General features: G+C 39.4%; 1 protein-coding gene across 4 annotated transcripts; it reads left to right on the forward strand.

The window, feature by feature from the left end:
* On the forward strand, positions 1–27,402 carry pbx4 (pre-B-cell leukemia transcription factor 4). Of its 4 annotated transcripts, XM_016660809.1 has the most exons (10): positions 1–770; positions 2,684–2,797; positions 7,505–7,578; positions 19,888–20,132; positions 20,534–20,724; positions 20,827–20,962; positions 21,492–21,648; positions 22,789–22,859; positions 24,620–24,706; positions 25,491–27,402. In XM_016660809.1, the coding sequence occupies exons 1-10, from the start codon at positions 586–588 to the stop codon at positions 25,578–25,580; spliced, it is 1,350 nt and encodes a 449-aa protein (XP_016516295.1). In that variant the 5' UTR covers positions 1–585; the 3' UTR covers positions 25,581–27,402. The 4 variants fall into 4 exon arrangements, with proteins under 4 accessions (XP_016516295.1, XP_016516296.1, XP_007572405.1 ...); XM_016660810.1 differs by lacking the exon at positions 2,684–2,797 and having other exon boundaries at positions 5–770; XM_007572343.2 differs by lacking the exon at positions 22,789–22,859 and having other exon boundaries at positions 5–770; positions 25,491–25,542.
* Positions 27,403–27,540: the final 138 nt, after the last annotated feature.

Here is a 27,540-nt window from a genome sequence, read left to right on the forward strand (position 1 = left end):
GGTGCTGTGAGTTTTAATGGTCAAAGCGACGTACACCACTCCGCTGAAGAACATCCCACATACTCATCAACAACAATGGCAAACCGTGGTCTGTTTTGGTAACACTTTTTTTTTTTTATAGGAGCAACAAGGTTTGAAACTGTGTGTGTTCACACCTGATATAACCCCTAAATTACCGCGCTATTTTTAAAGACGCGTATGTTCGTTTGTGGCTACATTTTCGTTATACATTTTTCCTGAAAATGTGCGAGGCGCTCACACAGGCTGTGCATGTGTGTCCCTGCTGCCTTTCTGCTGGGCTACTGCTGCTAACCTAGCTGCTTCTTTTTACACGGTGGTTAGCCTCCGTTAGCCTGGCCGCGTTTATTAACTAGTAGAAGAAACAAAAGATACAGACGAATGTAAAGCTTGTTCGTGCTATTTGATTTGCGAAAACAACCCCAAACTAATCGCCTATTGTCGCTGTCGGGTAAGGGAATAAGTGTTGTATGATTTATCGTGGAAAACACTTTGCTGGCTAGCTAATAGGCTAGCTATTTGATTGTGTTCGTCGACTGAGGAAAACGGCGAGTTTTCTTTGAAAGTATGGATGATCAGACTAGGATGCTGACGGGTCTCACCGGACTCGGTGGACTATCACAGCCCGATGTCGGTGATCCGGACTCGGTCCGGAAACAACAGTCCCTCGGTCAGCCGCAACAAGACATTGGAGATATTCTACAGCAAATAATGGCCATCACCGACGAAAGCCTGGACGAAGCACAGGCCAGGTAAGACTTGTGAAGAGCCATTTTCCACTCATGATAGCTAAGCTAAAGTCAGTTTTTTTCTTGCGTGATTTAAAATTAAGATAGTTTGTTATTGAGGGATTAATGTAACGTTACACTGCGATGTTAATTTGCACCAAAGTATGAAAGTGAATGTACATTTTGTGCCTGCATATACTGAACATATTCGGAGTCCACTGTAGAGTGTGGGTATTTGTAAAACAAGAGAAATAAAATACAATCTTGTTGCTGCAAATTACATCACCTTGAATACTTGTAATTTGTAAACATACTGGCTTGGTAATAGTAGCCGATCCTCTGTACTAATTAGTTTACCAACGAAATATTAAATCGGGGAAAAAAGTCTATGATAGTATTACATTTTGGAGGGTGCCGGGGGTAAAAGAAAATACATCCAAAACTATTGTTTTTTTTTACTTTTTATTTAGTGTTAATTTACCTGTGTACGAAGAAAATATGAATTTTAAAGTTTTAAAAACTTTTCATCAAATCTAAACTATTGAGAAGTAGCAGGTTTGTTAAACATTATGAAAAATTAGCATATAAAAAGAACGTTAGTAAAACTATAATCGTTCATATTATTGAAATAATTTTTACAGCTTGTTTAGCTAAAAACAACTTTTTATTTACAGTCCAAAATAGTAGTAATAACCCCAGGAATCAAACTGTAAAGTGGGGGAACAACCCCCACATAAAGTTAAGATCAAGCATCACCCAGTCCTGCATGTCTGTGGTGTTTGTGATGTGTCATTTATTTAGGACTCTTGTTTTTTAATGCAATGTTTGTATTAGAAGTACTTTACCTATACTTATTGACAGCATGTAGCCCACTGAGTGACTCACACTCATTTGCCATGTGGCTCAAAGAGCGTAAGGTCAGTTTCAAATGAAGCGTCAGTATTTCAACAATAGACAACCGTCCACTGCAAGACTGTGGCCACAGTGTGATGTGTCATTAGCTAGTGATTTTCCACCCAACATTTGACCACCTGGTTCTCTTAATTAATTCACTCCTTTCACTCCCTCCCTCGCTGGTGTTCATCCTTTTCATTGTGTGCTGGGTGCAATCAATTCTCCTATAATGTGTGCGCGAGTGCAGCTGTCCGCAAATCGAGTTTCTATTAATGAGATGGTGGTGAGGGGGAGGAATGATGCTATACTGGCAGCCTATGAATGTTGAGATATTACATTTTCTTGACTACTACTTTGGAGAGTTCATCACACCCTCATGGCACAATTAATTTTGCGTTAAACTAGCTCTTGCTGATGTTTCAGTTTCATCTGTTGTATTTCAAGTTTGTGCTGACAACAGGCAACGGCGGAACTGTTGTGAACTTATTTAGCTAAATTATTCGTATTTATAAGCACAAAAACAAATCAGCTGCACAGCAGAACGTACCACATTGGCACTTACTTGTGAAGCATCGTAGGAGTTACTTTACACACACACCTCCACCGTACTTTATATGTACTCTATCATTGTACTTGGAAAACAAAATTACAGAAGTGCTCTTGTGACACCGTGCATTTGACTTTTTACTAATTTACTTGTTTGTTTTTTTTTGTGTTTTTTTTTTTTTTGAGAAAATTCCAAAACATAAGCAACTTCAACACTAAACGGTGAATGTTGTTACACATGGAGGTCCTAATAAATACTAAATGACTTGCATTTTATCGTCTTTTTGTCACTGTATATGTCAATCATTTCCTAGGTCAGGATGATCTACCTTTTAATGTCTAAAGCCGTTCTTACGGTTACATGACATCCCTGTCATGTAACGTGGCAGTCGATCAGGATAGGGAGTGGTCAGGGTAGCACAAGAAGTTGGTGTTGCAGAGTACCCTTCCTGCGCACCATCCACCCTCATCCTCTCACCGTGTCACCATATGCTCAGATCCTGGCCAGAGGAATCGCCAGCGCATTGGGGTGGATCAGACGACCCCACAGAGGGAGGGAGAGCAGGGGGGGGCATGGCAGGGGGTGGCCTGCCACTCAACTTCCAGCACAGGTCAGTACTGGACCGCATGCACACCTTCTTCTCCCCCCCTCCTGCTCATACCCTCCATGGTGAAGACAGCCCTCCCCCATCTCAAATTGAGCAGTGACAGATTTTGTGGAGGAAGTTGACATTTAGTTCTAGACACATATTTTATTTTATTTTATTTATTTTTTTGCCCCCCCTCAAAACTCTCGCAGAGAGGCATTCCTTTGGACTGGGTCTTGTAGGTGCCACTTCCCTCTTTTAAAACTGCAGAGGATGTTTACAACAGAAATTGGGAGTTGTGGTTAGACCAGGTGTAGCAAGTTCATATTCATCACTGGTTGCTATCCGTTAGCTCTCTGTGCTTCACGCTGTTTCAAAAAAGAAATGGTTTATTTTTTTAAATGTTTCTTTTTTGCATGTTTTTTTTTTTCTCCATACCAGGCATCATATTGATTTTCATGGTTTTCACCAAACATATACTTGTGTTTTTCCTAACCACATATCAGTGTTGTTACCTAAGAAATATTGCTGTTTCCTGTTTAAAAGCAGCAAGACTGAACAATACAAAAACAGACAATGGGCAGGTTTTCATTCACAGGGTCCAAATCCCAAAGGATTTGGCTGCAGACCTCGCTGCTCAAGCACCTTTCTGTCACCTCACTTTTCAGGCCCCTCACTTGATCTCCCTCCTCAGAACTGTAAACCAATCCAAATATAGAACATATATATCCGATTAAGTAAACTTTAGTGACAGTTGCATTGCAACAGGCTTCAATTTTTGTCCTATTATGTAAAATAAATTCACATTGGCTCACATGTAGATATTGACTTAGTTGTATGTTTTACATAACTGGAAGTAGATTAAGGGATTTGTCTTTGAAAGCCAGACTGAAATTTTAAACTCTTCATGCTAAATTCACCATCAGTTAAAATTAAATACGTGTGGCACCATGCGCTATCATTTGCAGACAGCCTTTAAATAAATTGTTGTGGTAGACTTGGTGGCCCGTGGTGCCAGTCTCCTCTACCATCGTCGTGACTATTTGTAATGGCAAGCTTTACCTGGGTTGTTGTCCAGGAGTTACAGCTGTTTTGAACAGTTTATCATTATGGCAATAAATATTGATAAGGTTAGGCTCATATCTATTGCCAGAGGCAGTTTCCTGATTATTTTATTTTATTTATTTTTTTGGTAATAGTCTAATACCTTGAACTTGGATGACCACATGTAAGACGTTTGAAAGTTTACATCTATAGTGTGAAGCACTAATCCATACAGCAGATGCAGTACACTTGTGTCTAAATTTCAGTGGTTGAACTCACAGGGAGGGAGTATAACAGGGCTGGGCAATAAATCAATAACAGCAATATATATCATTTATATAGACGTGTTCAATAGTTCAATCCCGCACAGCATTCTGGGGAATGTAGGCAGAGGAAAGGCTTTAACTTCTCAACCTCTCTTGGTGAGCTAAACTAGGTTTTTGGCATCACTCATTGGTAAGCTAACACTAACCTGTGCAGCAGCAGTCCTTAACGTCTTCAAAAATAAAAATAAAAAACGACTTTGAGTGAAAGGAAAAAATGAACATAATAGCTCGAGAGGAAATTTTGGATAAAACATTAATCACGTTATCAGTTTGGCAGTGTTTCAGATATTTAAAACAAAAAACCTAACCAATGATCATCGACTGATATAAAATACTTATCGTGATATGTTTTTCAGTCATATCGCCAAGCCCTGGGACATAGAGCTCCTGTATAATAATATTTACAGATAATCTCAGCAGCTTTAAAAGTTATGACTTTAAAACATCATTAAAAACATGCACCAGAAAAATCTTTGTAAAACAGATTGAAGGAAATCATGTAAGAAGCCTAGCGCTACTAGTAGCGTTGTGAGAAATGAATTAAAAGAATGGGTGGGGGGGAATAATTTGTTTTGATTAATGGTAATAAGAGCTGTATGCAGTTTATAAACTCACCTAATACATTAGCCACGTTGCAAAAGCCAACCAGTGGCTCCATACTAAGTGGTGCTTCGTTATTTCATGCAAGTGTTCCCAATATTTTACTTTTGGAGTCGAAAAGACATGTTATGAAGCAATTTCTAATTAATTGTTCTGTTTTCCTAGTTCTTAATTTTTTCTCACAGCTCAACAATGTTATCTAATGGTAATGGTAGATGGGTTTTTTTTCCACTATTGAATTTGAAATATTGTGACAACCCATTTCACCAGAGAATGGGATTTGAGGCTCTTCTGCTTATGGTTGTAATTAGAGATGCACATTATCAGGAAGATGCATATTTGCAATAATGCTGCTGAAAATTGCGACGGTAATGATTATGATTAATCTGGGTTTCCTTGTTCTTTTTTTTTTTTTTTCTGTACTATTTTCTTTACTATGAGCTCCAGCATCCCAACCAATAAAAATACACATTCGGTGCATAAAGGCAGCTAGAGTTTCCTTCAAGTGGCCAACTATATTATTGATACGCAGAGTGGGAATGCATGTCACTTAAATTTAAGACTGCACAGCGTATCGCGGATATATCCCCATTGCAATATCAGCGTGTGCAATATTCATACTGCAAAAGACTATTTGGAGTGGAAAAATATATATATTCCAAGTGTATGAGCTTTCATTTTTTTATGCTAATGTAATATTTATCCACTTGGACAATCTCGCAGCAGCAGATGTTCTTGTTGGACACAAACGATACTGCTCAAAATACTAAAGGTTACAAAGTGATGGGAGAAAGAAAAGAAGACAACTGTCATAAGTTCAAACTGGTACTGTCATCACAATATTTACCAATATTATTGCCATCGCAAGCTCTACTTGAAATGTATTGTCTTGTCAAATATTTGCATACTTGTAGTCCTTGCTTGCGATTGAGATGTTGCGTACTTTTGGGATCCCGTTATTTTTGTGTGTAGTTAAAATAGAAATTCCTGTCCTGAATAAATCATTAAACAAACCTTTAATCTATTTTTTAAAGCTGTTTTAGTGTCTCCTTTTTATTTTATTTTTTTCTGTTACAAATTATTTTCTAATAAAAAAAAGTTGTGTTTTACCATTTGGCGTTCAACGAAAGTGTAACATGGGTTACAATTTAGGATATTTTACATTTACACACCAATTGACCATCAATATGCATACGAATGCACCCTTCAAAGCCTGAGGCATGTATGTGTTAAAAGTTTATTCAGTGATGAATACTGTTTGAGTAGTATTCAAATATGTTACACTGAAAGGCGAAAGTGTTTTGCAAATATTATTTCCATACAAATGTGGCTTTTGAAATCAATTGTCAGCGCTTCAAAAAATATTCCAATGTGGTGATTTTCCTTGCCGACTTGAAGATTTATGAGTTCGTAAAAGTTATTTATTAAAATGACTATAAAATTACAACATTTAAGATATGATTAATCAGTTTCAGTTGTAAAATCAGACTGAGCTTTTTTAACTGCTAACCTTCATATGTTTCCAACAGTCTCCCTCACAGCTTCAATAACTTCAACTCCCCCCCCCCACTTTTATCCATCAGGCAGTTGTAGCAATTATAAGAATTATAAACCATGGTTTTATTTCCATTGATAACGTCAGAGCTGCCTGGTATTGTTAAGTATGAGCTTTTTATTCACTGCTGTCTCACCTGCGGAGCAGCAGAATGGATCTGCACTACCTGCCTCAGCAGTTTTATATGTAACCCCAGCCGAAGTCGGAACACATGGGTATTTTACTTTTTGATATGGATGACGTTGCTTTTCTGAAGTGATTATGGGTTAATGGGTCGTCTTAACTGTGCATTTGTATGAATTTAAAGGGTTCTTTTTCTGCTTGAAGCAAGAGTTTATTCTTGCTGTATATATTCTAGTTTGAATATTGTGTAAATGAAGGGCCTATAGACATAACTCATGTCGTGAGTTGCTAAGGTTTTATTAAATTTGATTATATTGATGTGTCGTCATTTATCTTAGAAACTCAAGCATGCAACTTTGGGGTACTTTGAGGTTTATTGAATTAGAAATGTACAAGACAGAATACTGCTTTTGCGCCTGTCTCAGTGTTATTTAGACACCATAATGAACATTTTTACCTCGAGACAAATGCATATCGAGTGCTCTGCACACTGCTTGCACTGAGCAAAGAGTGAAATCAAACCTGCCACAGCATTCAATTCTTTAATCCTTTTATGAAGTGTCATGGGAGCGAGTATGTTGTTAAATGGAATGTGTTAACCGGATAAGCTGAGGCGATCTCGTTCCTGTAAACTGTAGCGCTTTTATGCATAGATTGCTTTCAGTTTGTTTGGCGATAAAGGTAATTTCTGGTTATATTAAAAATGCATCCTAATCCAAATGGGCTCTGTCAACTCACCATCTAGTTTCATGGATCGAGTACGTCTTCAGCAGGTAGAAATTAGATTACCGCGTATTAACCCTGAAATCAGGTTCTCGGTAATGATGACCTTGAGGTTTGGCATCATTACCTGTTCTTCAGTGCAAAGCGCACTAATGACAATGTTACTCTTGCTAGTTTGGATTGATGCTCCAAGGATGTGTCGATGCTTACAAAGGCATAAAACAGTTCTGTGCGCATAATGCAGACAGCTGCTCTACTACTTTTTATGGAATAGAAACTTGGAATGACTTGAAATGGAGTTCTGTTTACCCTAATCCCACCTCTCTCCTTCTTTGTTTTATTCCCTCTTCTGTCTTACAGGAAGCATGCCCTGAACTGTCACAGAATGAAACCAGCACTCTTCAGCGTTCTTTGCGAGATCAAAGAAAAGACAGGTGAGTCTCTACTTCACTCGGCGTCTTCCAGTGGGCTCTAGTTGTGTGCACCGAGTACTGAGATAAAGAGTGCTTTTTGCCCCAGGTTTTTCAGAGCTTTTTTTTTTTCCCTTTCCATGCATTTCCCCTCTTAGGACGTTGTTGACTAAAGATTATATTTAATCTTTGTGGATGCGTTAATGCAGCATCATTATTACTATGCACCTGGTTAAAAGCACAGATTAATGGAACCTCTTCCTTTCCTGGAAACAATCCAAACTTTACAGCTGAAACTAATCACATGCTGCATTCCATTTTCCACAAAAACGAAACTTGGAGTGAGTTGGGAATGACATCACACCCAAGTTAACTCCGGTTAACGTAGCCGTACAAGCTGGGATTCAATTATGGCGACGCTCAAACAGCCATTGCTCGTAGAACCTCTTTTGAACGTCGTCTAAGCTGTACTTTCCACATTTTGCTCAGTGTAGAATTGAACTTTGAGTTTTAGACTCATTCTTACAAGTGCGTCTTGTAAAATAAACATGTTGTCACGACAGCTTACCGGTGTTGACTCAAGCAGCTGCCACACTGGATCTCGATGTCAACTTTTTAAAAGTAGGAGGGCGTGCCTGTTGATTTTTCCTACTCTGTAGAACTTTTGAGTTCTGACTACAAATGGAGCGCAGAATTAGTCAGTGTCTTTTGAAACACGAGTAAGATGCCAAAACTAACATCTCAGACTTCACTAGCTAATACGTCAGTTTAGATTTACATTTGAACCTGAAGCAGAAAGGTGCAGAATAGTTCTAACATTTTGGTAATTGGTAAATATTGGCTCACTACAAAAATCGTATAATGGTGATATTGCTAAAAATGATAACTTTAGCAATAAATACACATTTTTAACCACTCCTTTGCATCTATCCCTACAATGCTTTCAACTCTCTTTCACCTGTAGTTTGTTATACATTGCATCTATCTACCCAGCATTCAACAGGCTGGGTCTATTTTTGGCATGCAAAGCATTGGCATATAAATACTCCACTCCCAATAGCCTTTTGCAATATTCATGTTGCACAGACTGTGTGAAAATAGTTTTATGTGATATAACATGTATGCCTATCAGCAGTTTCACTTTATGGAGAGAGGGGAACTACTGCGCAACAGAACATGATCCGGGTCCATGTACTGTTGTCTTAACATCAGGTGGAAAAGACATACTCTTGCATTATTAATATCTAGTCTAACTGTTGAGAAATGCATATCTCTACTTCTGTTGGTCACTGTAAATTGGGAAATGTAGCCAATTTTAAGCAATGCAGGAGCGCCTCTGTTGGGAATTCAAGTCGGTTTTTGGATAGATTGTTTTGGTGCGGCTGGATATGAATGGCAGATTGGTGGTTATGGTTGTGTAAATGGGTTGGGTTTGCAAAACCCTCCAGCTCCTCTATGCTCTTGTGCTGTATGCTTTCTTCTCTCACTGTCCTTGGCTAACTGTAAGTCTCTCTTGTTCAAACACAATTTGAAAACACTGCACTGCTGTCTGTTGTGGCCCTCTGTCAATAATGTATTATTGCTCTCTAGTGATTGGAGGGAAGTAAAGGCTAGGCCTGAGAGATTGGGGCTGGGTACACTGTTTCCCAGGCAACCAGTGGTCTTATTTACCCTAATGCCATTCACTTTGATTTTCACATTTGGTCTCCCAGCAAACTAGACAGTAGAACCTGTGAGTACTTGTACTGTGAGCACAAGAGAATAGCTCACTAAGAATACAGTTGGGTAAATACTGGAGCCATACTTAAAGTATTCCAGTCACGAAACGCAAAGACTTTGGCTTTGCTTGTACTCTGTTGGCCATCTGCCACGTAGCTCCCTAACTGCACTGTGTACCTGCTTTGGTATTTCATGGCCACTGAGACCCCCCCCTCCTTGGGCCCCATTGTCTATTTGAGGAATGTAAAATGACTTTTCATTGGATCCTTCAGAAACCCCAATCAATAGTCCTTTTGGTACCCATTAGGTATTTTTTTTATTTATTTTTTTGCATCCCCCCCCTCCCCGACTAATAAACAAAAGATGTGTTGGGACAACCATGTACACAATATGTCTTGCACACACTGATGCATACACACCAAACAGGGATAAAAGCAAACTCTGTCTTGGTTCTACTCCTACTGCTTCGGTCTTGTCCTCTCCCCCTCCCTCTCGCTGCCTCGCTCCCATTCTTGAAAGAGAAGACTTACTCTGAACTCGGGGCTTTGATATGGTAATGTAATGGTTGGGGTTGGAGGAGGGGAGGTGGGCCATGGGGGAGGGGAGGTGAATTCCTATGAGTACTGCAGTTGGTTAGATTGTTTTCATTGTAAAGGAAATGTTCTGCGCAAATGTCAGTACACACCCTCCCCCTCTGCCACCACCCCAAAACACCCCCATTTTACAACAGTTCCAGTGCTGTTCTAAGCTCCCACATGAAACATGACCTCTGTCTGTGTGAACTATAACTTTTGTCAATTCTTTATTGAAGATGCACTACAAGGAGGACATGAAATTACTTGAAGGGACTCTGCGAATGATCAAAGAAGAGTCTGTGGTTTTTTTACTCCCTTGTTCCCATGGGTATTTGTTGTAAAAAATAGCTCATGGTGCAGTGGGACAACTAATACCAGCTCCTCAGATAAGCCCCTGCAGTTCATTAGTTGTCCTTTAGTTTTGGGCATGTGTTTCCTTACTTTTATTTCCTTTTGATGTTAACATGCCGATAGTGAGTCTGTCACTCACTCTCCTCTGCCACCTTTATCAAGTCCATCTTTTCAAGCTTGAATATTTACAGCTGTTTATTTTTGGAAATGTTTTAAATGATTGTAAAAATAGTATTGCAATAGTTATTCTAGATCCATATATTTGTTTTTGTTTGTTTTTTCTACCGTTTTAAAGACTTCAGTATTATTTCAGGCCTACTCCCTACCCCATCACAAGGACAAGTTCACAGCCATCAACCCTGTACATCCAGATGGGCTGTCTGACAAACATCTCTGATATCAATCTACTAGTTGTATGGATGCAGTGGAAAGCTATCTTGTCTGAAACTGAAAAGATCAGAAAGATCAGCTTTGTTTTGCATTAGCGTCTTAGTTTAATCTACTGATGTTGGACGTGTGTGTATAAATCTGCATGTCGGCACTCCTCAGGAACACAGCATTGTCTGCAACAAGTAAGACAATCTCATGAACTTGTGACGTCGACTATTTTGTTGGACTTTGATTGCTGTCTGCCCAACACACACACACACATACACACACACACGCACTGAAGCCTTTTTTGGTCTAGGAAGGGCCCTGTGAAGAAGGTACATAAATTCAAACAGTCATTAAATTTTCAGTTTATTATTAAAACAGCTGAAGTTGTTTGATTGTGTTTGGATATATTTTATTTAAACAGGAAAAGCAACGCACGTTATTTTTGCTCAACTAAATCTGCTTAAATATAGGCTTAAAAAAGCTGATCTGAAAAGAATATTTCTTTCATTGGTAAAAATATTTTTATTTTATCGATGCCTGGTTCATTTCTTATCAGAAATAAGCATGTTGGTTGAATATAAACATTTTAAAATCCAGAACTGCCAAACATATTAATTATTATGTGGTTTATGGGTGTATAGTCCCTTTTTCTGCCAAAATGTGGAATATGGTGGCATTGTTCTTAGGGCCTATGGTTTATGAAGCTTGGATGATTGAAAATTAATCGTTACAGAAAGTAAATTGTTCGACGAGAAGTTAAGTGAACTAACTCTAGTCCTTAAACTAAAAGTTCATTCAGAAAAATGTTTATACAGACAAAAATTATTAACTATGATTTTTTAAAATTATTTAGAATCCATCCATCCACAATCCTTTTAACTATCTTGACCTTTTGTCATGCATGTTTCCACTGTGGGGTCAAAAACTGGAGCCATTATGTAGATCACGTCCGGTGATGCCTTCTTCTGCGAGACTGTTGCTGCAGTCTGGGGATACGGATCTTGGCCACTGCAGAAAGCAAAATGCTTGTAAAACGGAAAAATCAGACCAATTCAGCATTAATATCAGATTGTGTCATAGCAGGCATAGTTTAAAAGCTAAGAACTGTCACTCCAAACTTTGTGGAAATCTCTGTTCTGATCCAGACTCTGGAGTGTGTGTATGTCGGAGAGAGGGAAGGAGTTCCAGTTGGAAAAATAAAATATGTACCAATAAAACTGCAAAAATTGGCTCACAGAGAGTTACTCCAGGCCTTCTGGAAATATCTAACTGCATCACGTTGTAACTTGATATTTCTGATGCAGTCTTATGTGTTCGCCCCTTTTTTTTTTTATTAATTTTTTAAGAAAGAGGATGAAAGAGAACTCTGGTCAAAATTTACAAACTGTGATTTTGAAAACACAATTTATAATCGTTTCATTGTGATTAAAATCTGAAACTGAATTACAGTCGCTTCTAGTTCAAAGAAATTTAATCTACAGATCTTTAATAATTAAAGGCTGTGAGTTGTGTCCCAGAGGGACAATAACAACATGCATTCATGCAGCAGTGGCAGTGTTTCTCCTCCATTCAAACTTAAAATCTATTCACAATCCACAATCCTTAGCAGTTGTGATTGTGTTATTTTGTATCCTGGAAGGAAAATACGATAAAATTCTTGTAAGGTTTCTGGATTAAACCCTTAAAATCCCTGCTTTGACCCAGGAAATGCACCTAAAGTACAATAGGCATTTAGTCTGTGGACAGTTGAAGATCAAGCCAGACAGCTTCCTGCTGTGAGGTGACTGGTTTAAAGACCACTGGGAAGCCTGCTGAACTGGTTAATGCTGAGGAATTTGGGGAGCCAGTTGTAGTTTGAGATTTATGGTTTTATTTTTTTTTATTTTTTTTAATTGTAGTAAAATCAAACGACAAACATTTCAACATAGTTGAAATGTTACTGGTGTCTCAACAGAGACAGTTTATTACTTTTGGGGATTTGAATTTTTCAAAAAAAAATTTCCATTAAATGAACTGTGTCGTGTCACTGTAGGGTGAAGTAGCATCAGTCAACCTTCACTAAATACTGTGACCTTTTTTTTTTTTTTTTAACAATAATTTTTTTCTACCTCAAGGGATATTTAGGACACGTCGTCAAATTTGGGACATTTTTACTAACCTCTTTTGAAAGCGAGTCAAAAACCAAACTTGTGATACTCGATTCGGGACACTTTCTTCTCTTTCCCACGAAAACAACATCACATGCACCAGTTTAGTCGGGTATTTTTGTGCTCCAGGATTTTGGCTGAGATCACTTGATGAAGTCATGTGAATCACTTGCCTCATTAAAACGGCCTAATTATTATTAGTTTTCAAGCAGCCTAACTTGGAATAGAGCCATAAAATTTTATGAGTTGTTAAGAACCCGAGGGAGGTATTTCATTATATTTTATGAGGAAAAATGTTGAATCTATTTTAAGCTAAAAATGTTTATCGGATAAAAATAGTTTCCCTAAGAAGAACCGTGTTGGCTATCTCTAGGGTTTTTAAGTTAAATGTGCTTTCTATTGTTGCTCAATTAACACTTCTCTCTTAAATACATCCTTGGGATTAGCATGACTCTTCTTTTTTTATTTTATTTAAAAATCCAATGAATTTGTGTGTATTGTGTCATCCCGCCATTAATTTTTCCCCTACTGCTTTCAAGAAGAGGATGAAAAAAGACAATGTGTTAAAGGGGGTGCAGGAGTGATACAGAGATTGATGAGGCAGTAAGAGCAAGAGTAATTACTTGGTGTCCATTCCCCAAGCCAGATTGGCAGACGGCTAATATCACACAGACCCCTGGCCCTGACAGACACCCCCACACGCACAGACACACACCCCGACTCAAACTGGGGATCAAGAGCACCCCAGACCTAATGGCGTGTGGGCCAGTTGATTTCCCCATGTGGCGTTATTCCTGCAGGAACCAGACTTTTCTGCATCAGGGTGTTTTTACCAACATCATCGACTGGGTTGTCTGTTAACTCTGCATTTGTACGAATCGAGATTTCTAAATGAATAAACGTATTGGGACACTGTCATTTCAGGACTTTTTGTTGCGGGATTGTATTTAGATATTGGACAGCGGTTTTCAGTGCTTTTTGTTTCATATGGTGAAAAATAAGATGCATTAATAAAAATAAAAAAAAAGAAACGGGTGAAGTAAAGTTACAGGCTCTGGCATTTTGCTCTGATTAGGACGTTCAGCTGAAAACATCACAGATTGGCACATTTTCAGCTTAAGCAAGTAAAAACACTCTGTTTGTCACAAATGTAACTTTTTTTCCCCTTTCTGACATGTCTTTGCTATTCAAACCACTTCTATGTGCTGTTCTTAAAGGAAGTCAGCATATCACTAATTAAAGATATGTAAATTAAGTCTCAGCTGGATTGTGCCAGTTTGGTGGTAGTGGGATGGGAGAGTCTCTGAGCCTAGCTCCTAATCCTGACTAATTAAGGATTAATTACAATTGATGGGTGTCTTCCACCCCTTAGCTGTTATGCACATAGCTGTCCCAGACAATATGTTTGTCTATTTCACACCATGTCATTAATGTTAGGAAGAAATAGAAACATCAGGCTGGCAGCGGGAGGGGTGTAAACACAAACACTAAGACGCTATACATTGTAATGTAGTAAATCAGCGCAGCTGTAAGGCTGGTTGATGCCGTTTGTGCAGATTCATGTTAAGTCACTTTTAAGTCTTGGTTACAGATGCTTTTTGGGGAGCTGTGTCACTTTGTTTTAAATATTTTGATGCTTTAACCAGATCTGTGCATGCTGTTTGCTACACAAATCCAGAGGTCATGCCAGTCAAAAACCTCGGGGGTTTTTTGCCCAGTGATTCATGCTAATAGCAAATCGGTTTTATTCAGAACTGAGGTGGTACATTTGAACCGAGCAGACTAACCATGTCGCCCCAGTTCTCTCTGGCACCATCTGACTGTGTCATAATGCTTGTTCACTTGTTATAAATGGGCACCGCTCCTCTGATCTATGGCTTAATTGCCACCAAATTTGCATAACAGTGCAAATTAACGACCTCTCAAATGAGCGTTCATTTTTCACAAAGTCTTTAGGAGCTCCTTAAGAGTCTGTGCTAATGAGCACAGGAGGCAGCTGGCCTGATGAGAGTTGACTGGGGGAAGATCCTTGCAGTGCTGTAACAAGCCTCCTGCTTAGGTGCTCTTCATCATCCTCCTCATCCTCCTGTGACATTTTCAATTCTTTCTTCTCGTCTTTGCTTTTCTCTCCGTCTTGAAATGTACTTCGCCGATAATGTCGTGTTAGTAGTCCACAACAGTACTCAAAATTTACTTTTCTGTTTCAGTGCTGCTTTTGATGACAGTAATTGTTTTTACATGATATTACTCATTGTTTTTTTATCTTCAAACATTACCTAATAGATAATGAATTTCTATTATTAAGTAGCAAAATCCTTAACATTTTAGTTGTGCAGACCTCTGTAGTTAAATCTGTACGACTAACTTAAATGTTCTGGTGTTGAGGAAATTTGAACCATTTGTCATCTTCCTTACATTCACCTGGAGTTTTAATTGAATCTAACACAGTAATGTTTTTGTTGGTGTCCTTTGAAGGTATTTAGTAGTTTTTACTGCTTGTCAAATTCATTATTTTTTTTTATTTTTAAATGTCTAGTTTTTATTATGAATTACAAAGAAGTATACCAAGTGTTTTTTTAAGGGAAAGAAATGTAACTGTTGTCAGGAAGATGTAGTAATTCCAGAAAAGAATGCAACTGTAATATTTGTTGGCTTGTTTCAGTGTATTTAAAAGAATTGTTAATATATTTGCTCTTTGTATTTGTTGGCGTTGTTGTAATTTACGCCTAAGTGGCCCCCTGCCCATTTTGGTTAATTAATGGCTGACTAATGATGTGCTGGATTGAAGTGTTGTGTTTGCCTTAGGTGTGACTTCGCCCATTTACACTTTAGTCAGACCACACTGTGTTTACTCTCAATCTGTACCTCCATCTCTCTTTCTCTCTCTGTTTCCGTGTGTGTGTGTGTGTGTGTGTGTGTGTGTGGTGTGTGTGTCAGAGTGGGGGGCTGTGTGCAACAGGACTCTGGTGAACTACCCAAACAGATGCTGATTAGTGTGAGCTGCTTAAAGTAGGAATGAGCATATGGATTGGGCTCATTAAGTTGACAGTACTTTACAAAAATACTGCCTTTCAGGAAAAAAAAGGGTGCATCTTTGTGCTGTTGAATTTTAGCCCAAAATTTACTTTGGAATAATTTTTTTTTTTTTACCTACTAACACTTTTTTTTTCCATCTCTAATTATGTTTTCATTTGTTCCTGTATATAGTGGAATTGATCTAAGATTTACCAAACTTCTAATCCAAGAGAATTGAATAGGAGATTTGAACGTCTGAACAAACGACTGAAAGTTTGCCTCTTTTAGCACAACAAAATGAGCCAACTTAGAGCTGCTTCTGGCTACGCATAAATCTCGAGTGGAAATGGAAATATTCCACGCAGCTGTGAGCTTTCAGAGATGAAGCCTAACATGCAAGCCAACAGGAGTTGCTAGATGGCATTATTACTATTAGTACACATAAAATTTGAGCTTAAAGTTGCATATTGTTCCTTTCAAGACAATAAAAGTGGATGAACCTCGCCTAGCAATCCTGTTGTTTGCTTCAAACGTAAGATTTTGGAGCCCTGTAGATGTCTGGTCGCACAAACCGTACGCCATCATTACGTCACTCCTGCACGCAGTGACTACCTCCCTCGGTGAGTCTGGGGTGGGTAGACTTCAACCCCCCTCGTTGCATCGCTTCTTTCACAAAACGCATGGAAATAAAAGGTGCCTTAATCAGCATTAAAGTATTTTATGAAAGGGGCTGTTGCCTTAGACCACTAGTTGAAGATTACGTGTACTCAATCTGTATATTATTTAATTATGACTCCGAAGTTCTTACATTTTTTTTAATTTTTCATAGGCCATTAGTGTTTATGTTATGCTTGAGTATTTTTTTTGGAAACTTGAACTCTAAACCAACCTTTGAGATTTTCTTTTAAACTGCCAAACAAAATAAAGTTGGATAAGTTGAGGATGTATTTTTGTGAAACGCTGTACTTATTCCCAAAGTTAAATGTACTTATATATGGAAATTTAAGACTTGTATCTGGAGTTTTGTTAGATAAATTTGTGCAGCATGTTCATATTTTTCAAAGCGAAAGCATTTCTATTTTAAGTTGTCCTCGTATCTGGATTGCTTGTAGCGCCTGGGACAACCTGAGGTATTCACAATGTTTTCTTTCTCTCTGGCTCTTCTGCTCTCTGGCGCATCTGTACTCCAGATTCAGTGTAGTTCTGTTGCCCCTCTTTCTCAGTCCCTTTCTTCCTTGCACACATATCTTCTTCTGTGACTCCTTTTTTCAATTCTCCTTGGTTCTCCTTCTACCCTCTCTCTCTCTCTCCTTACCTTTCCCCCCTCTCTTTTTTTTTCTTCTCTCTCTCTCTCTCTTTCTCTCTCTCTCTCCCCCGATCCCTTGCTCTCTCCCAGTGAAAGGCTGAGAATACCCAAGGGAGCTGATGCAATTAAAATGCTAATCCTGTCTGTCTACAGAGAGAGGGAAAGGGGGGGCTGACAGCATGAGGGATTGCGGCTCACATGGAGAACTCGACTGAAATGGAGAACAGGGGGTGGGGATGGGGGGGGCACTGGGGGAGAGTGTGTGTGTGTGTGTGCATGTGTCGTAAGGGTGCGTTGAAAGGGAGAGGGGGGAGGGGATGTGTGTTGGGGGAGACAGAGTGAAAAAGGGGATGCTAGCGAGGGAAAAGACAGACAAGGATAAAGCTTGTGCTCTGAGCTGAGCAATGATATACTGACGGCGTTTAAGCCTTATCTATGCCTATGTAAGGAAAGCATTGCAGTTAATGTACAGCACTACACTGTTGGCTCAGTTGTTCACCTTTACCTGCACTACTTTTTATTTCGTCTTTTGTATCTGCACGGCACAATGTTTCTACTTTGGCTGTGCAGAAATGAGAATGATTATGTATGCAGAGAGAGCCCAGCTGGATACCCTGAATATTTCATAGTATGTGTTGCTCGCTTAGTCTTCCAATGCCACACCGCCCAGCTAGACTTGTAACATATGCATAATGGTGATTTCTAAAAGCTATAAATGTTGGCTGTGAGCCTGTCTTATTGTCTTAAAAATATTAGTGTTTTGCAGTTGCAGCTCTTTTTGATTTTTTTTTTTTTAGGATTCCTAATGGAGACCTACATAATATATGTGGAAAAAAAAAAAAAAGTAACTGGCCACAATTAAACGACTGCACCAAAGTATGCAGTTCTGATATTTTCAGCTTTCAGAAACTGTTAATTTTACTTTTTGGTGATTTTTATTGTAATCTTTTTTTTTTTTTTTTACAGTCCTTTATTATTTTTAACTCATCTCAACAGCTGCTGTAATATCACTGGGCCACTAGATTGTGCATGAGTGCAATTCTGGGTAATCACAGCTTAATTGGAGTAATTAGGGGAATGTTGGGGCATTAGGCTACAGCTGGGGGCCATAATGAGTCACAGTAAAAAAGGAGAGAGGGGGGGTAGTTAGGTGAGAAGCTCCAAAAGCAGCAGTTGCCCTCTTGTCGGTAGGTCAGTGTACGTCTCACTGGGCAGCAAAAGTGAGAAAAAGTGAGAAATCCACAAATCTTTACCACCTTAATCATTTTCCTTGAAGCTTCAGTCAGGAGACTCGCAACAAAAAGTTTTGGTAAACAAGTTAATTTGATAATTGTCGGCCCGTTTTTAAGAAGTTGTTGGCTATCTGACTAAAAAGTGCAGAGACCGCTTGTGTTTTTAAAAGTGGGGGGGGGGAGAGAGTGAAAAGGAGGGAAAGAGATGGGCGAATCAGGGTCATTAGTTCAGGCAACTGGGTCTGCTGCATTCCTAAGCCCTGAGATGGGGGAGCAACACAGCAGGAATGTGCCTTTGGTGGAGAAGAAACATAAGGGAAGGGAGAGAAAAAGGCAAGCAGAAACAATAAGAAAAGTTAGCGAAGAAGCAAAGGTGGGCCTGGTAATGCGGTGGAAAAACTTAGCAAATTAACTTGGGGAGAAAAGAAAATGAAAACCGTCTTCAGATTTCTTTTTTCTTTTTTTACACCATTGAGTAGCCCTTGATTGCTTCACACATAAAAACACAATTTTATTGTAAATAAGCCTAAAAAAATTTTTTAACCAAGTGAACAGAGAAGCGCATGAATTTGGAACGAAAAACTTATTTGACGTAAAAATGTACCTCGAACAAATTCTAAAAAAATTTGCATTTTGACAAAAATCATTAAATTACCTAACGCCACACAGTCACTGCTGGGATTATTTATCCCCGTTATTTAAAACCAACGGCTATTACTTTCATGATACGCATCTGAATCTATTGTCCACTTAAAATAACCCACACCTGTGAATACAGGTTGAACCAATATTTACATTGTAATGCAAATTAATTCATCTTAACTTAATAATCATTATCCAGTAATTATATTTGTTCAGTATTTCTTATTAACATAACAGTCTGACATACAAAAAAACTTTTACTTTAATGAGATTTAAACATACAATAAACAACTGCGTATCATTTATCACGTCGTAATTTCCTACAAGTTTCTAACTCTTGTTACTAAAGTGAAGACGCTGATTTGTTCAAGAGACTTCCGCGCTTACTTTCTGAAGTTGAATGATTGAAACGCAATGAGGGCAGGAGGAAATTTAGTTAAGTGTTAAAAGCTGCAGGCCCTGAGAAAAGATTATTGTTTGAAGTTAAAACTTTGGTAACGGAGTGGTGTCTGTAAGGGCGAGTGTGTATGTGTCTGGGAATGTATGTGTGAACGAGAGAGAGATGAGAGCAAGGCTGTAGGCTGACAGAGGTCCTGGTATAATACAGTGGTGGAGAGCAGCGACTGATAACTATACTTATGGCCACTGGGGCTCATAGTGACAGCACATGCACTTCTATTACTGGCCTCATGCCTCATGCCCTTATCTCTGGCAGGCTGCCATCGAGAGACCACACTGCCCTCTGCTGTTTGTTTAGAGCAACTCCACGCTTTAAAGAAAATTCACCCTGTATCCAACCAATCGGACAATAAACATTCCTGAGTTTTTACAGAGCAGCTCTTCGTTTTTTTTGGTTTTTTTTTTAAATAATAAATCTTCGTCACATCCAGTTGTCTGTTCATAATGACTCTTAGTTGTAGTTGCCGACCCTACTTGTCTGACTTTCGTGTGTTTTCTTTCCTCTCTAGTTCTGAGTATACGAGGTGTACAGGAAGAAGACCCCCCAGACCCCCAAATCATGCGGCTGGACAACATGTTGCTTGCAGAGGGCGTGTCAGGACCAGAGAAAGGCGGGGGATCGGCTGCAGCCGCTGCAGCTGCAGCCGCGGCGGGGGGCTCGCCCACCGACAGCAGCATCGAACACTCTGACTACAGAGCCAAACTTGCCCAGATCCGTCAGATATATCATTCTGAGCTGGAGAAATATGAACAGGTTTGTTCTGAGCAGACTGAAACCTTTGAACTTGAACAAAGCCTCCCTTTTGTTCATTTTATTTGGCTTTGCAAAAGTAATGCACAAATAGAAAAACGGATATAAAATGGGAACTGAAACAATTCCTCAATACCCTTTTATTTATTTTAGCACTTGGACAGTTATTGCAGTCTAAAATGGCTGAAACTATTGTTAGAGCGGCTCTAATCAATCAGTCTGATATTAGTGTTTTTTGATTGAATCTACTGTTTTATCCCTGTAATTCTTCTTCATATGAAGTTAATCTGATCAGTTCAGGACTCATCCTAATCTGTACTCTTCAGTAACACATGCACTTCATCCCATCTTTTAACAATAGCACTTAACTCCTTTCTGTTCTTTTTTTTCTTTCTTTTTCCCAGGCCTGCAGTGAATTCACCAACCATGTAATGAACCTGCTGAGGGAGCAGTCTCGCACACGGCCCATCTCTCCCAAGGAGATTGAACGCATGGTGGCCATAATCCACCGTAAATTTAGCTCCATCCAGATGCAGCTCAAACAGAGCACCTGCGAGGCGGTCATGATTTTGCGCTCACGCTTCCTTGATGCCAGGTCCGTCTTTGTGTTTTTGGTTGTAATTACGCGACACCGGTATGCTTGACATGTTCTTCAAATGCCCAACCTGTTGCTCATGATCTCTTTTGTGCGCGTCAGACGTAAGAGGCGCAACTTCAACAAGCAAGCTACAGAAGTACTGAACGAGTATTTCTACTCCCACTTGTCTAACCCCTACCCCAGCGAGGAAGCAAAGGAGGAACTGGCCAAAAAGTGTGGGATCACTGTGTCTCAGGTGAATCGCTTACACAGCTGCTGTCCAAAATAGTTGCTGGTAAAGCAAACTGAAGGTCACCATCTGTTAAATCCCGACAGCTTTGAAATGTTATTTTCTGGTGAAAAGAAATGTAATTTACAAGCCAACAGGTTTGTCGCCATTTTTAGCTAAAACTAGGAATGCACCATACAAATTACAGATTTTATGGATTTGAAAAGACTTGGAGTACACACACCAACACTTTGGGGATCACACACTTAACAACTATGTGCACTGAGGGTTAGCAGGCTACACGATTTGTCAAACCAAATTAACCCAATTGAGTTTGGAACGGCTCCCCTCACATACAGAGTCTCATTTTTACCTCTTACTCATTAAACAATTTTCTGCCAACAATTTATACTGACTGTCCTCAATTTGAGCAGACTGGTGCAAACCGAGTAGAGTCATGGCTTTCCTATTTTTTTTTTTTAGCTTTAGGGGGGATTCTGCAGCTAAACAAATGTTTATTCACGGCTTTATAACCTGAAATCCATGTGTTCTTCAGGTCTCTAATTGGTTTGGCAACAAGAGAATACGCTACAAGAAGAACATCGGTAAGTTCCAGGAAGAAGCTAATCTGTACGCGGTTAAAACGGCGGTGGATGCTGCGAATGTGTCAGCGCAAGCCAGTCAGGCTAACTCTCCAGCAACACCCAACTCAGGTATTGGCGCAATCCCTCCTCATCTCATAGTCCTACTTCCTGGTTTTTATTGGTGAGGATTTTTTTTGTTTGTTTGTTTCTGAGCCTTTGCTGGTTTTTCTGGTTTCTGGGCGACACCCGGATCTTTTTCTGGCATTTTGTGTTAAGAGTTTTTATAAACGACAGGCGTTTGGGGAATTTTCTTTTTTATTATCTCGCAGCAAGTGTTGATGCATTTACTAGTCAAGACATGCAGCATTTTGAATAACTGAAAGTCTTTCTGGAACAATGCTAAGGTTTTTTTTAAAGACTTTTACATGTATTTTATCTCATTTGTGTGATATCTGAAGTTGTATATCTTTTCTTGCCATAAATTGTCCTTCTAGATCTTTATGGTGATTTTGGTAGCTTACTGTTTTGGTTTTTGATATTCCACAGACATCTTGTGTTCTGTTTTAAGGTTTCTGCACTCAAAGGAGGAACATGAAAGTTTCCATGGTTGACTGAAATAGTTAATACTGTCAGGCATGCAGTTGGTTTGCACCGTGAGCCACAGTCGTTTCCTCGGAGATCTTCTTGTTGTTGAAACTGAATTTGGCCAAATGTAAGACAGATAATTGAAACTTTTCAGTATTTATTTTTGTGCTTGTGGTCATTTGCAAACTGTAACTTGCCTTTGTGTGTTGCTTCTGGAGTAATGACCTCTTCCTCTCTTATTGACCTTTCAGATGACGGTGGTACAAGTCTCATTGTAGTATAGATAAGGACAATTTCTTAACTTGCTTCAGCCAGCCCCGTTGCAAGTTTTGTTTTTGCTTTTTTTTGTTGAGTTAATACACACATAGTACAAAACACGTTTCTTCTCCGGAACACACGTTGATGTTAATTAATTCAAACTTCTGAACTACTAATGTAAAGAAAGAAAAGAGAACAAATACAAATCTTCCATATATTATAGCATTTAGCAAATATAAATAATCCCAACTGACCTAAAACAGGAAACATTTAGCTAGATTTAAAGTTTTTAATACAATGTGTGAAATGATCTGATTTTAACTGTATATGGATGTATAGAGAAAGTCAACCTAACTATATACATTAAAAAAAAAAAACATGCACGCATGCTTTCTTAAGGGTCACCATGCAGCTTTTCTCATGCAGGTGATACCTACCTTGGCCAACGTTCCCTCAATGGTGAGGGTCTCAACTTTACCCCCTCTCTACAGCTGCAGGTATGCAAAGAGGACAGCTGCAGAGTTGGAGTTGATCCCCATGGTGTAAACCGTCCGCAGAGCATCCCTGTATATTTTCCCTTAGCCTAACTCCTTCTGACCCCTCGTCGGATCCCGTCCTGACTGAACCTTTGATATTATTACCACTAGATCCTGCCCCTCCACAGTGCAAACTGACCATTGTTTCTTTAGAGAGAATTGGGATATTGAAAGTATTGGATTTTCTATCTTGCGTACATATGTCAAAACCCATTACAGGGTATATCAGAGCTCTGAATCAAGGCTTTCCAACTCGAAGCATGCAGCTGATACAAACCCATGTATAAATGATGGCATTCAAACCAATAATCTCTTTGATTAATGGTCAGTTTCTTTGCCTCTAGGCAATCCTGTTCCTCCAACAGCATCACAGCTTCCCGTCTATGCCAGTTCTTGTTTTTCCATCCAAACATTTCGTATTACCCCTTTATCCATGTAGCTAGTTTTTATTTGTGTTCAGTTGGTCATTTGTTGAAAGTGGTGTTTTGCCATTTGTTAAAAATCCACAGATTTCTGTTGTAATGCTTTATATGGGGCTCGCAAATCAGACTTATTGTTTGGTTTCACTTTCTCTTACTGGTATGTCTGATTGCTTGGGCAATGTTTAAGCTTAAACTGGGTGGAACCGCATCAGCAGGGCACTTAAAGTGCAACTATGCCCCAACCCCACCCCTGTGGAAGCATAGCTTGAGAAATTTAGGGGAAAAAAATTCCAGCTGGGTGGAGCCAAGAAACGCCCGAGGAGAGTGACCAAGTGTTGGGGATAAGAGGGCCTGAACGGGTCTGTAGTCGGAGCAAAAGATGCACTTTTACCAACTTATTAACTTTGTCGCTATATTTATACTTTAGGACTGCTCTGTCCTGAAGTATGTCGATAGTCAGAGCAAAGGAGACCCACTCGGATTCCACATTGCAAATAAATCTCACATTTGTAAAGCTGACTCGCCGTTGACCACACTTGCTGTTCCAACTCCTGACTCGGCACCAGGCTGGGGCTGTGTGTCCGAGGGAGAGGCTTTTATACCCAAGTTGGACAACTGATAAAAAGTTGTAGTGTTTTAAACAAATGAGAATTTAACTGTGAAGGCACCGTTTGACAAAAGGGACCATCACAAATAATGTGGAATTAAATTGATACAATGTCAAACTTCACACAGAAACATTAAGATGCAACCCTGAATAATCTATGCAAACTGTTTATCAGCCAAAAAAAAAAAAAAGTTGATTTGAGGGTTGGTTACACTTGAAGGCTCTTTCAGATCGCTTCACAAATACAACCTCAACCTTTAGCTTAGACGCCCACACTGCTTTCTGTGAATTGAAATAGTTATCAGACCAGATGAGCACCGGAGGATAATTTTGCATCTATTCTTTTTGCAACTTCCTGTTGCTATCTTTGCGTTAAGCCGCATCAGGTCAGCCTGGTTTCTCTCCTGGCTCTTTCTGCTCACAGTGGTTAGGCGTCTGTGTTTTGCACCCAAAGACGATCAAGCGGTTATTTTGGTTGGTCAACTTAAACCACTCCATTTCATGTCGGGACCTTTCAGCTGACGGAACATTTGTAGATTGAAAGTGTGGCCTAAAAGGGGCTCGAGTAATGCACACTACTTCGCTTGCATTATGTCGAAGTTTGTGGATACCAGCTGCACTTTGTTGACCCGTTGATGACAAATTTTCTTCTGTCATTAAAAATGTTAAGCTTTAAATGTTTCTTTTCACAGGTGGATACCCTGCACCGTGCTACACACCTGACGGGCGGCTATGAGGAGTTGTCAAGCAGCGGCCTCTTCACCCCTCATCGCCTGGATGTAAGTCTGTGTTGTTATAGTTTTTATAGCCGAGTTAGCGACCGCTACTGTATTCTCATGTTATCGGAAATTTAAAGGATGGAAAAAATGACATCCATCCAGTTGGATATCTTCATAATGTTGGTTCAGTAGCTTGCTTTTTCTGCCATTTGTCCAAGCTTTTTTTAACATATGAAATTCAGCTTACAAACACCTTAAAGAAATGTGTATTTTAAAATATGGCACCATCTTTTAATATATTATATATACCAATTACATTTCATTGCCGTTTTAAAAATTCAGATTTCCAGAGATTAAGCAATTTTGCAGCAACTGTTCACAGTCTAACAAATTGCTATAGCCATTAGCAACTTGCAAGTCATCCACTTGTCTTAATTTTTACACATCTTAAAACGTGTCCAATATTTCAAGGTGTTGCAGTAGAAATGGTTGTCTTATATTTGTCCATTCGTTGCATCATCCTGCAACATTTGCCGTTTTCTCTGCAGCTTTACTGGAAGAATTTAGATGTTAATGTGACGTAACTAAACTACAAACACCATGATCCTGGGTAGAAAAAAAAAGCATTAAACACAATTTACTTGGGTCACAAGTTTAAATTACGGCCTTAAATGTAAACTTCCTGACGCTTGCAGAAATATTTCAGTTGCATGTGAATTGTGCTCAGTTATTTGACCAGGATTTTCCTCAACAAGGACACCGGTAGCATATTTTAACCAATTAAGGTAAGAAATTGGTCATCAGTCTTCATCTCTGTGCCGTTTCCCTCCTTGTCTGACTGCAGGCTAACAGCTGGCAGGACACCACCAACCCGCCCTCGGTTACCTCCCCTCCTGGTCCACCTGGCAGCGTCCACTCTGACACTTCCAACTGATCTGGTGGCTTTACCTGCCTTCTCTTTATTCCCACTGTGGTCTGCTGTTAAAAATCATCTTGTGTTCCTATTTTTCTTCTTCTTTTTGTTTTTATTTTTTGTTTCATTTCTCCCCTGTGAACAGGCCACATGAAGTTGTATACACATTTCATTCACACTTGCTGTTCTGGACCACAGGACAGCTGTACAGTAGCTGGGAGGAAATTCTCCTTTCACCTTCATTCCAGTTCTCCGCTCTTTAAAAGTTAAAAAAAGGGGGGAATGGAGCTCAGAGACATAAAGAAAAACATCCTTATTGTCAAGGACTTTTGGGGGGGGGAAATGAAAAAGAAAAAAAAAACACACATCCAGCTGTGTAGATGATCATGATGTCTGTACATTATGTGTATATGCACGTTAACTTTACACAGTACTCCCACGGCTTGTTCATGTGCTGTTTGACCTTTACACTCAACTCTTTGCTTTGGGAAACTGTGTGTAATTGCCCGTATCTGCTGAAGCCTTGGCATCTGACAGCCAAACTGTGGTTACGGACCACCAGGGAGCTCTAGCTCACCTTGCTTGTACCAAAGTGCTGCCCCAGTGTTCCTCTGAGATTACCCTCTGCCTACTCAACACAAGACACTGTTGCATCAATGTATCCTTCTGTTAGGATTTTAAGGTGAGCAACTGACGTTTTGCACAGAGGTGCACGCAACCGTCCCCAAAACGTACCGCTCACAACTTTGTCGGCAGTTCCCGCTACGAGCCGACACAAACGATGTGTCAAGCACAGATGTTAGCATCCTTACTATGGGTTTGTACCCTTCCAGGAAGGTGAGGGGGATCACTGCTCCGAACCAGGCAGGACGAGAGACGGTAGGGCTGGTGTGAAGAGAATAGGAGAACATCTTTGGTTGAGCATATGTAACCAATAGCTCTTTCCACTGCTAACCCATTGAGGGTGTTGGTAGATGGCTTGTAGACTTTACTTCTTTCTTTCTGTCCACTAGTTTATTTGATTGTAGACTATTATCTAATGCTGTTTCACCAAGAATGCACCAGCCACCACCAAAAATTAGCTCAATACGACATCTTTATGACAAAACGAAGGGTGGAAAGATCGCGAGGCATCGATGTATTACTGGAACAAATGTGACATGAACTTAGAAATGTGACTGTCTTCCATGCATGTAGGACTTCTAGGTGTTATACTGTTTTTTCATTTACGTTTTTAGCTTAATTTGTATTAACGAAAGAAAAGAAAAAAATAAATGAAATAAAAGGTAAAACTATTACAGTCAGACCAAAACCAAAAAAGAAATAAAAGTGCATCACATGTTGATGTGTCTGTGTGGACGTGTAAAAGGTTCCTGGGATTATCTTAGTCGAACTGGCTGGTGCTCCTTCGAACTTTGTAAGCATTATGTAGACTGGGTGCTTCCACCAGCTAACGACACGCGAGGTGGGGTTCAACTGAGATTTTTTTCCCCCATCTTGGAAACTTAAGCTTGTGAGCCTGAGGCAACATGTTAACAACCTGATGTTGTACCAAAACCAAATATACAAAGTTCAGCAATGTAATAATGCTACTTTTTTTAAACATTGGTGCGCAGTCGCCTTTTACATTAGAGGAGAGGAGGGAATTCTGTTTGTACCTGTGTCTCTTTTGTGGTGTTGTCATGCCTCAAGTTGGTTTCTTTATTTTTTTTTTTGTTTTGTTTTTTGTTTTAAATGGGGCTTCATAAATGATGGGTGGAGTGAACACTCATCACACCTGTGATTTGATTGTGAGCATAAAAGAAATGCTCTGCCCTTTCTTTGTCCTTTAATACCATCTGGTTAAAAAAAAATATATATATATATTTTTTATGTTCCATGGCCAATTGGGCAAGGGCTTCTCTCTCTCCTCTGTTACCAAAAAAAAAGAGGCAGCACTGGGTGTAGTAAAACTCTTAATTTGTGTGTAGGACAAACCTGC

Source organism: Poecilia formosa, unplaced genomic scaffold (assembly GCF_000485575.1).
Source record: "Poecilia formosa unplaced genomic scaffold, Poecilia_formosa-5.1.2 Scaffold298, whole genome shotgun sequence".
NCBI lineage: Eukaryota > Metazoa > Chordata > Actinopteri > Cyprinodontiformes > Poeciliidae > Poecilia > Poecilia formosa.

Bases quoted from the DNA above. Each gene is read 5' to 3' on its own strand.
- pbx4 (XM_016660809.1), top strand. From the start codon at position 586: ATGGATGATCAGACTAGGATGCTGACGGGTCTCACCGGACTCGGTGGA. The intron at 20,133-20,533 runs GTTTGTTCTGAG...TCTTTTTCCCAG, and splicing joins AGCTGGAGAAATATGAACAG to GCCTGCAGTGAATTCACCAA. The intron at 21,649-22,788 runs GTATTGGCGCAA...TTTCTCATGCAG, and splicing joins TCCAGCAACACCCAACTCAG to GTGATACCTACCTTGGCCAA.